Source organism: Festucalex cinctus, chromosome 14 (genome assembly GCF_051991245.1).
Source record: "Festucalex cinctus isolate MCC-2025b chromosome 14, RoL_Fcin_1.0, whole genome shotgun sequence".
NCBI classification, from domain to species: domain Eukaryota; kingdom Metazoa; phylum Chordata; class Actinopteri; order Syngnathiformes; family Syngnathidae; genus Festucalex; species Festucalex cinctus.
In genome coordinates, this window is record NC_135424.1 from 18,087,932 (window position 1) to 18,101,015 (window position 13,084).

The 13,084-nt window shown below is 44.2% G+C and overlaps 1 protein-coding gene across 16 annotated transcripts in view; it reads left to right on the forward strand.

Moving 5' to 3' along the window:
* Positions 1 to 13,084, forward strand: part of dst (dystonin) — a 120,762-nt gene that overhangs the window by 105,640 nt on the left and 2,038 nt on the right. For 6 of the 16 annotated variants that reach the window (XM_077495468.1, XM_077495480.1, XM_077495470.1 and 3 more), the window contains 7 exons: positions 34 to 108; positions 282 to 299; positions 1,423 to 1,539; positions 3,353 to 3,470; positions 4,258 to 4,371; positions 6,514 to 6,704; positions 6,911 to 7,021. In XM_077495468.1, coding sequence (XP_077351594.1) covers positions 34 to 108; positions 282 to 299; positions 1,423 to 1,539; positions 3,353 to 3,470; positions 4,258 to 4,371; positions 6,514 to 6,704; positions 6,911 to 7,021 — 744 coding nt within the window. The remainder of the gene's footprint in view (positions 1 to 33; positions 109 to 281; positions 300 to 1,422; positions 1,540 to 3,352; positions 3,471 to 4,257; positions 4,372 to 6,513; positions 6,705 to 6,910; positions 7,022 to 13,084) is intronic. The other 10 variants (XM_077495479.1, XM_077495484.1, XM_077495469.1 and 7 more) reach the window with 9 other exon arrangements.

Below are 13,084 nucleotides of genomic sequence, written 5' to 3' on the forward strand. Positions count from 1 at the left end.
AGCATGAATTAATGAATATTTGTACTTTTTTAGGTGACGCGTCAAGTTGCCAAATGTAAATGTCCAAAACGGTTCCAAGTGGAGCAAATTGGTGCCAACAAGTACAGGGTGAGTAGAATTGAACCTGCAAGACACAATGTATAGTACATATGGAAGACATAAAAACATAATAGAAAACATAGGATATGGTACGTTAAAAGTTCTTGAAGGTAGGATTGTAAACCCAAACTGTAATGTGTAATGCTAACAAGGATTTTTCTTATTGCTCTTCACACCACCAGTTTTACCTTGGAAATCAGGTACATGTTGTTGTTTTCATTCTCCGTTCTTTGTCTTTAAGAAATGGCCTTTTCATGCCCCATGTTTGCTTTCCAATTAACACTTTGCCCAGTTCCCTGGCTGGTGGTTGAAAACTGGAACTCAGAAGTAGGAAAAAGAATTTGATGCCATAGAGGTTATACTTATTCCAAATCATTTGGAGATTTAATGAATTAACCCTGCTGTTTCTCAGGAACAACAAGAAAGTCGTGAATAACTAGCCTAAGTTACCTTAGCATACCCCCAAAATAATGGTAGGCTATATTTGAAATCCCAGTTGAATTCCCTTTCCAACAATATTTTTCTTTAGAAAATTGGCCCAGTCATTTCTGAGATTTTGGCTTCCACGCTCATTTTTGATGAAACCTGACAAATTCGGCAGGCCATATCTCCCATATCGCAATTTGCAATTATGTAAAATAAGGCATCACATTGTGAATTTTATAAGTGGTTTAGTTGACATTACAGTTGTTCAGGTAACAACTGACTTTGCAACTGTGATGTCATTTTGAGACGAACAAAGTGAGAAAATGGCCGCCCCTTGAGAGGGAGAAAATCAGGTGGACAAACACAATAGTATTCGCAATGTCGTGTTTAGACTAGTGGGGGCCCATACAACATTTTACTGACATTTAAGAATTGTATTCACTAGAAATGAGTCAATTTGACCTGCAACTTAACAAGAGGGTTAATCAGTGACTGTAACATGAGCCAAGTTACTTTTGTGTCTAGAAAAATACCCACAAAGTAGCATCGTCCACTTTTGAGTTTCAGTTCCTGTACTGTAAATGCGCTAAATACCATTTCAGCCCACTTTTCTATTGATTATCCATCTGCTACCCCCTTAGGAGAATTTGTGTGTGTGCTTGCTAGGCGCTTCAATTTCATGGGAATGTCTTACCTCAACATTGGCTGATGCTTTTTTTTAACTTGCTGGTCTTTTTATTTAATTTGGCCGTTTTTAAAAACCAAACAACTGCATGTTTAAATGTAAAATTCATGACAGATATGGGTCACATTGTTGGGATATTGATGGGTAGTGGAGCAGTTTTGATATATGTTCATGTCTCACCAAACAATGAATTGAATTAATTCTTTTGACAGTTTGGTCTGGTTCACTGCTTACATGACTCCGTAGTCGGCGATGAGACAATAGCAAACAGGGAAAATCAAAATCTAAGCCCTCACCTGCACGTTGCAGTTTTGGAAAGCTGTATCCTGGTAAATGGTTATTCTTCAAGTGTTTCTTGTGCCTTTTTTTCCCTCCAGATTCATTACTCAATCTCCATCACCTTTAATGTATCTGATCACTAAAATCACCAGTGGTGTTGAATCATTTTGAGAATCATACAGATGGCAAGATTCTGTACGTAATGAGATAAGATAAGCTAGCGTCAGGCGCTCGGTGCAGGGTCATCAGTGTTTGCTCATGTTTGAGTGTCCCACTGTGATGGATTTCGACATTAGCGGATAGTTTGAACCATTCCTCATGTGTGTCATTTGGCGCTAGCTGCCTTGGTGCTGCATCATTGTCAATGCATCTTGGATTGTACTAATGGAGCGTGCGACAGTGTGCTGGAGTCGCAAGAGTTTGCGTCCATCTGAATCTTGTCTGGACAGAAAGCATGCGGCTGTGGTTGTCTTGTGTCAATCGTGCAAAATGCTCAAGGTCACATCCAAGTGCCAAGGGCCCATTTCAAAGTCTGATTGAAGTGCTTAGGGTAGTTGTAGGTGATTTATAGCACAACAGAGCCCCCGTGTGGCTTAAACTGGTATCTTTCTCAACTTATCATCAAGCAGTAAACGGTTCAAAATTAGGGCTGCTCGATTATTGAAAAAAAAATAATTGCTATTTTGGTAAAAAATTGAAATATGATTATTCAAACGTTTAATTATTTTTTGGTACAAAACAAGAAAATGTTTAAACATTTAAAAATATTAAATCATGTTAATAGAAACGCTATAATTAGGGTTATTTTGGACCAAAACAGAATTTATAATATGTATTTATAGATTTATTTATTGATTTATTTATGTGAATTTGTAGTGCAGCATATGCACTGTGCTGTTGGACAATCATTTATTTTTTGGTACAAAATAAGGAAATATTTAAATGTAAAAAAACAAATTAAAAAAATATTAATTTAAGACAAATCAAATTATTTTTTGGACGAAACAAAATTTATTACATTAGTTATTTTAAAAGTGAAAAAAAGGTGTAAATGTATAAATGTAAACAACTAATATATATGTATTACGATTATGCTGATTTTGTAATTGTTGAGCGTAATCATTGAAATTGTAATTGAATTTCGATGTGCACTGTGCAGTTGGACGATCATTTATTTATTTTTTATACAAAACAAGAAATTGTTCAAACGTAAAAAAAACAAAAAAAAAAAACAAATACAAAATATTTAGGACAAATAAAATTATTTTTGGATGAAACAGAATTTATTAAATTAGGTATTTTAAAATAAAAAAAAAGGTGCAAATGTATAAATTTAAACAACTAAAAATAGTGTTTTATATATATATATATATATATATATATATATGCTAATTTTCTAATTTTTAAGTGTAATCATTGAAATTGTAATTGAATTTCAATTAATTGCACAGCCCTACTCAAAATCTTAAAATGTGATATGCTGTCCAAATATGGTCATTATGATGATGAAATATAATTTACCAAAAGCAATACTGGCCCAAGTCAATTCCACACTAATAGAAGCCAAAGCAATTGGACTGACCTTGAGCTTTTCGTTTTTGAGAATGAAAAATTAATGTTGTGGTGTCCAAGTTTCGTTTGTGTAAAATCTTTGCAACACACAAAAGAAACAAGCTGGTTAAAAATCATTATTGATTCCAAAGTTGTGCATTGCATGGCTCTTAATTCACACACAAAAAAATAATTGACGTCTCTTTCACGCTCAGTCTGGTTTCCAGTGTTGCTCAGGTTGAAAGCTGCAATCTTCAAGTGCTCCTAGTTGACATTTTGAAATTCCCTCCTCACTCCGTCTTCTCGCTTCAGTTTGGAGACTCCCAGCAGCTTCGCCTGGTGCGCATCCTGCGCAGCACTGTGATGGTGCGAGTGGGTGGAGGCTGGATGGCGCTGGATGAGTTCCTGGTGAAGAACGACCCCTGTCGAGGTGCGTTTCATAGCACGACCAACCTACTTTGAAATCACATATTTGCATTGGGGGAAATGCATTATGGTCCAAAGAAAGCAAGGTTGAACTTTTAAATACTTTTTATTGCTCCCCCCAAAAAAACTATAGTGACACATTGACACCTGGTGGTGGCAGCATGCTTTGGGGCTGTTTTTCTTCAGCTGGAACTAAGGCAATTATGAAGTTTCAGGCTTTTTAATTGAGTCATACAGGTCAAATTACATAAACTTAAAAAAAAAATCATTTACAATAATGTGTTCTATGCAGCCCCACTTGTCTAATGACAGTGTTCTGATAACTATTGTGTTTTTGGAAAATTAAATAAGCAGCAAAATCAGTCCGTTTTTATCCATCTCAGGGGGCAGCCATTTTGTCACTTGACAATGACATCACAGCTACTCAGGGCTCAGGTAACAACCAGTCACAGCTGACCTTGCGAGCATCACATGATCAAGCTCAGGTAACAAGGTGATTGGCTGTTACCTGAGCCCTGAACAACTGTGATGTCATTTTCAGTCGACAGCAAGTGACAAAATGGCCGCTCCCTGAGGTAGAAAAAAAAAAAACAAGGTGGAATTTGCTGCGTAATTCATATTCCACAAACGCAATATTAATGTTTAGACTAAATCCGCATTTGGACTCTTAAAACAGGGGTGTGTAGACTTTGTATATCCAATGTATAAATCCTACTGAGTATGCAAACCTAGCCTTATGTTCTTTTCTTGTTTCTGTCCTGCTGCTCAACACCCTTCATCATTTCTACTAGTTCATCACCACGGGAGCAAAATGTTGCGCTCGGAATCAAACTCGTCGATTACTCAGTCTCCTATAGGTTGGCAAATCTCACACTTTCTCTCCCTGCTCCATGAACCCACCAGTGGTATGTCTGTCCGCACATCCCAATGTGTGCTACTTGTGTCGGGCCCATGGGTGTGTGCGGGTGTACTGTACTCACCTTGGTGTTGTTGCATGTGGTTGTTTGGTGTGGTCACATCATCTGCTGGGGCGACTTTTTCTCTTCACGGGCATGCAAGCGGGCGGTCCTCGACCGAGCTTCTTTTGCAGCTTTTACTTGGGTCAAACAAACAGGAAGTGGAAACCGTGTGAAGACTTAATGACAGTTTGGAGGCATTTTTTTTTTTTCATGACTGAAAAAAAAAAAAACATTGAAAAAATGACACTGTTTACTGACTTTGTTTGATAAGGTGGGTGGCACTGCATGCAATCACAGCCAATATTGTTTTAACAATATTGGCGTATGTTATTTATTTATTGATTTTTTTTATAGAGAGAATGGATATTTGGACACATTCGTGCATACACTCACTGGCCACAATATTAGGTACACCGCCACAAAGCTGCATCAAAAATTCTGTTTCATAATGCTTATTTACTGTATAAATACTCAATAAATTACAAGGTGTACAAGAGTCACAGTTGGGGAAAAATATTTGCAGAAGGCCAACGACTTAATTTCTACATATAATCCGTTTCAATTGTTTCTTATGTAATATTTACATTTCTTAAAATGTTGAATTTCGGGGTTATGTTTGTTGTACTATAATATAATCATGAACTATTTCATGTACAGTATGTAGTCTATGTGTTGTGAACCTTTTTTAAATGAACAATTTGAAAAGTTTTCTAATTTATTGTGATGCCCGTATATAAAGACCAATTTATCCTAATTTAGCTTTGCAAAATAAAAAACTATTAAAAATAACATGCACAAAATGAAGATAAAAGAATAAAAATAGTATTGGATAACTAAAATGAGACACATTGTAGTGTGAGAGGCAGTTCTAATGTTTTGATTACTGAACCCTATTTAGCTCGAGGAGGCCAACATGTATAAGAAGTATACTCAGGCAAGGCATCTTTATTTAACTCATTCAAGACCAAAAACGTGTAAAAACGTTTTTACTACTTTGTCATTCCTTCCCAAAGACATGTTTACACTTTTTTTTTTTTTTTTTTTTTATGGCGTTGGTACATCAAGAGTTGGCTTAAAGCGATGGTAGTTATTAAAAACACGGCCAGCGGGTGGCAGCAGAGTGTAAGATAACAGCCAGGGCCATGTTGCAACAAGCTCTGTTTGCCAGTGTTTTCACCAGGTATATAAATATTGATGAAACTTAGCTATATTCTAATGCTAATGGCTGCAAAATGGAAACAGATACAAATATACTTCTTTTTTTCCTGATGAAAGAAGAGACTAATCTTTCTTTTTGTAGATTCCATGTTTTTATAGCAATAGAACAACAGAATATTCTGTGGGCCTTGCAAAATCTATCAAAAGGGTGTTTCTTCAATGAAAATGGCTGGGAGCCAATGAGTTAATTATATATTGCATTTCATACAAAAGTGTGATTCACATAGCTACAAAACAATATTTAAAAAATCAAAAGAATTTAACACATTGAAAGTCATAAAAACTACGTGGCTAAAAATGACTAAAAGTACGTACAGCTCTCCGTATAATTTCGGGAAAAATGACGTAAAAGACAATAGTAATCATAGATGCGGGAAAAACATTTTTTTGTTTCTAATCTTGAGTTTAAACACATTTTTAATCCTAACTTCACTTTACATGCAGCATAACAGCTAAATTCTGCTGCACCATGTTTGCTTTCATTTCTGGGCTCAACATATTGACCTGAGTCTGCTGAACTCAGATCCCTACTGGGTTTATATTCCACGAGCATTTCTTTTCAAATGTGTTCTATAAAGTGGTGTCAAGTATGACGGAAAGATCGTGCTGGTGTACCTAATGAAGTGTCCAATGAATGTTTTGTGAAATGCAGAAGCTTCTTGTTGAGTTAAAAAGTCGCAGCACAGTGAATCTGTACGACATGCGCATGCTATTTGATGTTATTGGTTCCCATCAGTCACGTTTGTTGTCGTCATCAAATGTTTGCCACGTGAGACCTTCATCATCATCATCATCATCATCATCATCTCTTCCATATGAACGCAGATCCTTTCAAAGTTGCTCATTTGGTGCATCCTCTCTCTCTTTCAGCTAAAGGCAGGACCAACATGGAGCTGCGAGAGAAGTTCATCGTCCCAGAGGGCACCACGCAGGTGATGGCCAGCTTCCGCTACCGAGGCCGACGCTCTCGGCCCTCGTCGAGGGCGGCGTCGCCCAACAGGTCCATGTCCAGCCAAAGCTGCATCATCCCGTCCAACCCGCCGGTGAACAGCACACCCAAGGTGCGCGGGTGGGGCGCGAGCTTCCTAGTTCGGCAACATCATCCATCCTTGTTCATTTCAATCATATTTGTTCCACATTATGACGATCATCTGTAGTTTATTCCCTCGTTGTTTTGTTGATTCTTCTCTCCCATCTCATTTGTCTTGTCGTATTTGATTTGTCATTCCATGTTTCTTTGTGTTGTTGATTTGCCATTGTTCCCCAGACGTGCCAACACATAAACCGCAATTATGATAAGCCGTGGCTTACAAACAGCAAACCCTCCACTGCAGTTAAATCATCCGACTCCTTTGAGAGCCCAGGTTCATCGTCAGAGGTATTGTCAATGTGCAGAGCTTCCTGATTTGACCCAACTGGAATATATATTTCAATCATCTGAACATTTGTTACAATAACATTAGTTATGAATCTACAGATTCCAGTTGGGTGTTGATTGGTCCTCTAACCACTCACCGTTTTGTTGCTTCCAGCACAGCACTTTGATCCTCACAAGGTTAACTTGTGCATGAATGACTTTCTATTCACTATTCCAGGGATGGGCCACCTGAATGCATTTTTCATCAGTGCTTCTGAAGGGCCCCAAATAGAACCACACACTAACCAGAAATTTTAGAAAAATGCAATTTTAAATATAGACCCACAGATTCACATATTCACTTTATTTTTATTTTCAATATATTATTTATTTATTTATTATTTTAGGTATTTAACTTTTTTTTCCTGAATTTTTTTTCCCCCCACCCCATTTCCCCTCATTTCCAATGAATGTTTAACAACATTTCCTGGAGACTTTTTTTTTACAGAAATTTACAAATGTTTATATATATGTTAGGGGTGTTAAAAATCGATTTGTTATATATATCACAATATTACACCACGCAGTTCTCGAATCGATTCAATAGGTGGCCAAATTTATTTTTAAACATCCATTTTTGATGGAAAAATATTCACCAAAACGTCTTACTTAAGGCTAGGGTTCACACCTTAAGCATGGAAGAATGTTATATTTGACAAGGCGAGGACAAGTAGGACTCAGACGCAGGCGTAAGGTAGGCCACCAAGGCAGCAGGTTTATTTCCGGCCAACAAAGGTCTCCTCTCAAACTGAGAGGAGAACAGGGAGGGGAAAAAGTGGAGAACAAAAAGCGCTCCACTAGGGAGGAAAAAACAGGCAAAAGGTACTGGGGACAACAGAAAGCGCTCCGCTAGGGAGGAAAAAGGGCACAAGGCAAAAGGGGTAACTAAAGGCGCTCCAAAAGGGAGGAAAAGGCACAAAAACAAGGCAACAACGCTAGGCAACATGAACAAGGTCATAAGGACTGTGGGACGCTTCCATGCACTGACGGTGACACTTCGGCACTGAGGGGAGAATGCAGGTGGCTTTTATTGCAGTAGGTGATTGGTGGCAGGTGGTGATAATCAAGGGCGGGGACCGGTAATTATGGCGTGGCAGGAAGGGCAAGTGACCTGGGGTGAGAGGAGAGTTAGGATTTCAAAGTAAAACGGGAAACAGAGACAAAAATAAAAGCATGAACCGCCACGCCTGGTGGCGGCGTGACAGTACCCCCCCCTCAACGGCCGGCTCTTGACGGCCCAGGAATGTCAGGGTGCTCAGCATAAAAATCATCAATGAGGGAGGGATCAACGACGAACCGGGAGGGGACCCATTGTCTTTCCTCCGGGCCGTACCCCTCCCAGTCGACTAGGTATTGTCTTCCGCGGCCCCGATTACGCACATCTAAGAGTTTCCTGACCTTGTAAACGGGGCCGCCTTCAACCATCTCTGGGGGGGGTGGGTCGGGTTCGGAGGGCACAAGTGGGCTTTCGTGGACCGGCTTGACTTGACTGACATGGAATGTTGGATGAACTCTGAGGGATCTTGGCAGGCGGAGTCGAACGGCGGCGGGACCTATGGACTTGGTTACTGGGAAAGGCCCCACAAATCGCGGGGCCAGCTTTGAACATGGTACCTTGAGTCTGAGGTGTTTGGCTGATAGCCAAACTCGCTGGCCTGGGCGGTATTCAGGTGCCGGTCTCCTTTTCCGGTCGGCGGCCCTCTTCACCCGGTCTCCCTGGCGTTGAAGCGCCGTCCGGGCCGCCGACCAGACTTTGTGGCACCGACGGATCATGGCCTGGACCGAGGGAACCGTTGCCTCCTCCTCCAGTTCAGCGAAAAACGGTGGATCGTAGCCGTGGACGCATTTAAACGGGGTAAGACCTGTGGCAGATGTGGGCAATGAGTTGTGTGCGAGTTCGACCCATACCAGGTACTTGCTCCAGGTGGTCGGGTTCTGGGAGACAAGGCATCGGAGACCGGTCTCAAGCTGTTGATTTAGTCGTTCGGCCTGTCCATTGGCCTCAGGGTGGTATCCAGCCGTCAGATTGGCTTTGGCCCCCAGGGCTTTACAAAACTGTGACCAGAAGCGGGAAACGAACTGTGGTCCACGGTCGGAGACGATGTGCAGAGGGAAACCATAAAACCGGAATATGTGGTGGATCATGATGTCGGCTGTAGCTTTGGCGGATGGGAGCTTGGATAGTGGAATAAAGTGAACCATTTTGGAGAACCTGTCGACAACGGTGAGAATTGTGGTTTTACCATGGGATAGGGGCAGTCCGGTCACAAAGTCCAATGAGATTTCTGCCCATGGTCTGGATGGGATTGGTAGTGGCTGAAGAAGGCCCATCCGGGACTGAGTTGAGGACTTGTTGCGGGCACAAGTTGGACAGGCAGCGACGTACTCTTTTACGGTGGTTTCCATTGCCGGCCACCAGAATCTCCTGGCAACAGCATACACGGTCCTGCGGACTCCAGGATGACAAAACAGCTGTGAAGTGTGAGCCCAGTGTATCACCTGAGATCGTAGTTCCTCAGGCACGAAGAGTCGACGTGGTGGACAAGACGTGGGGGGAGTGACGTTGCGCAATGCCTCCTTGACATCGTCCTCAATTTGCCATCTCATGGCTCCAACAATGCAATCCCGGGGCAGGATGGTCTCAGGCTCGGCCTCCAATAGCTCGGATTCGTGGATTCTTGACAATGCGTCCGCCTTGACGTTTTTGCTGCCTGGTCTGTAAGTTAACGAGAATACAAAGCGGTTAAAAAACAAGGACCACCTGGCCTGTCGGGGATTGAGTCTTTTGGCCTGGCGTAGGTACTCCAAATTTCGGTGATCGGTCCAGATCACAAAAGGCATTTCAGCGCCTTCCAGCCAGTGTCTCCATTCTTCTAGGGCCACTTTTACAGCGAGAAGCTCCCGATCTCCGACTGAGTAATTGCACTCAGCCTTGGATAATTTTCGTGAAAGAAATGCGCAGGGATGTGTCTTGCCGTCCTCTTGACAACGCTGGGACAGCACCGCCCCAATTCCAACACTGGAGGCGTCTACTTCCACCACGAACTGGCGTTTGGGGTCTGGGACTCTAAGAATTGGGGCATTGGTGAAGCGTGCTTTTAAGTCTTTGAATGCCTTTTCGGCTTCCGGGTTCCATGAAAAACGGACTTGTGGGGAGGTCAAGGCGTGTAGGGGGGCGGCAATGGTGCTGAAGCTTCTTATGAATCTGCGGTAGAAGTTGGCGAATCCGAGGAACTGTTGAACTTTCTTCCGGGAGTCTGGCGTGGGCCACTCTCGTACGGCGCTGACCTTGTCCGCGTCCATTCTCACCTTCCCTGGTGACACGATGAATCCCAGGAAGGAGATGGTGTTAACATGAAATAGGCTCTTCTCAGCTTTCACGTACAGATGGTGATCCAAAAGACGTTGGAGTACTCGGTTTACGTGGTCTCGATGGCTCATTAGGTCAGGTGAGTAGATCAGAATGTCATCCAAGTAAACGTATACGAAGTGATCTATGAAGTCCTTGAGTACCTCATTTATCATTGCCTGGAAGACGGCGGGAGCATTCGTGAGGCCAAATGGCATGACCAGGTATTCATAATGTCCCCGAGGAGTGTTGAAGCCTGTCTTCCATTCGTCTCCCTCACGGATCCGAATGAGGTGATAGGCGTTCCGCAGATCGAGCTTCGTGAAGATCTTGGCTTGTTGCAGCTGATCGAACACAGAGGACATCAAGGGCAATGGGTACCGGTTCTTGACAGTGATGTCGTTCAAAGGACTGTAATCAATGCAGGGGCGTAGGGATCCATCCTTTTTACTCACAAAGAAAAAGCCTGCTCCTGCAGGCGAGGAAGATGGTCGGATGAGGCCGGCTTTCAAGGAGTCATCAATGTAGTTGTTCATGGCCTGGCGTTCGGGTCCTGAGACTGAGTACAGTCTCCCCTTGGGAATGGTTGAACCGGGAATCAGATCGATCGGGCAGTCATATGGGCGGTGTGGAGGGAGAGTCATGGCTTTGGTCTTGCTGAAGACCTCCCGCAGATGGTGGTAGCAGGAGGGAACAGTGTGCAAGTTCGGGTACTCTTCTTGAGCCGGTGGGACGAGAGTCACCTGGTGAACCTGGGCTGTGGAGTTTCGGAGTGCGGGTTGTTCCGACCCGTGAGAGCTGCAGTCCTTTCCCCACTCCAGAACAACTCCAGTGTTCCAGTCGATTCTGGGGCTATGTAGACACAGCCAAGGGTATCCCAGCACCAAAGTGGGGGAAGCAGCGTGGAAAACGTGGAAACGGAGAGTCTCGAAGTGAGGTCCGATTCGGACTTCCAGAGGTTCAGTAATATGGGTGATTTTGAAGAGCTCCTTGCCATTCAGCGCTTTAGCCAGGATGGTCGCGGAAAGGGGTTCGGTGGAGCATCGTATTTGCCTTACGAGCTCCCAGTCCATGAGACTTTCGTCGGATCCGGAGTCAATAAGGGCTGACAGAACTGTGGTGACATTGTGGTGAGTTATCTGAATTTGCGTGAGTCTGTGGTTCTTGGCTGGTCGGGGTGACGGAGAACTCACCGGAGGGTTGCCCTTCGTGGTGCAGGCTTCCACCAAGTGTCCAAGACCACCACAATAATAGCAACGGCCCTCTCGGCGTCGGCGCTGTCTCTCCTCCGGCGAAAGCCGAGCCCTTCCCAGTTGCATGGGTTCGTCGCTGGCGAGGTCCACCTCTCCTGGTTCCGGTCGGGAAGGAAAGATGGGTCGCAGCCTTCTGGCCTCCGGTGGCCGCGTCCAGGGGGTGGGTTCCTCCCTCCTTCGCGGTCCGCCGATCTTGGCCAGCTCCTGACGACGATGATCGGTCCGGATGGCGAGGGAAATCAAGGCGTCCAAGTCCGTGGGGAGATCTACGGGAACCAGAAGCTCTTGAATGGCAGGTGAGAGTCCTTTCAAAAAATGGTCGTGAAGTGCGATGGCGTTCCAGCCACTGTTTGTTGCCAACGTTCGAAAGCGAACTGCATAGTCGCTGACAGATTCTTTGCCTTGCTGAAGTCGGCTCAGTGCTCGTGCCTTCTCTCGGTCATTGTTTTCTGGATCAAAAACTTGGCGCAAAGCGATTTGAAAGTCCTGTACGCTTTGGCAGACCGAGGAACCCCTGGCCCATTCCGCGGTCGCCCAGGTTTTGGCCCGACCCGTCAGGTGAGACACCATGAAGGCCACTCGGGATCGGGCTGTGGGAAATGCCTGTGGTAACTGTTCATAATGAATGTCGCATTCCGTGAGGAAAGTCTGACAGCGTCCGGGTTCACCGGAGTATCGTTCAGGGGAGGCCAGTCTCAATCCTACCCCGGTGAATGGCGTGGTCGATACAAAGAACTCAGGGTGAGGAATCTGTCCAGTGGGAGCTGGCGCTCGACGCCGTGAAAGGCTTACCAGCTCGTGGACCTGGCTGGTCAATTCCTCCATCCGGGACAGCATGGTCTGTTGGATCCGGTCCTGGTTGTTGAGCCGGGCCTCCTGGCTCTGCAGTGCGGCCTCGACCGTGCCTGCTGGGTCCATGCTGGCCGAAGTGTACTGACAAGGCGAGGACAAGTAGGACTCAGACGCAGGCGTAAGGTAGGCCACCAAGGCAGCAGGTTTATTTCCGGCCAACAAAGGTCTCCTCTCAAACTGAGAGGAGAACAGGGAGGGGAAAAAGTGGAGAACAAAAAGCGCTCCACTAGGGAGGAAAAAACAGGCAAAAGGTACTGGGGACAACAGAAAGCGCTCCGCTAGGGAGGAAAAAGGGCACAAGGCAAAAGGGGTAACTAAAGGCGCTCCAAAAGGGAGGAAAAGGCACAAAAACAAGGCAACAACGCTAGGCAACATGAACAAGGTCATAAGGACTGTGGGACGCTTCCATGCACTGACGGTGACACTTCGGCACTGAGGGGAGAATGCAGGTGGCTTTTATTGCAGTAGGTGATTGGTGGCAGGTGGTGATAATCAAGGGCGGGGACCGGTAATTATGGCGTGGCAGGAAGGGCAAGTGACCTGGGGTGAGAGGAGAGTTAGGATTTCAAA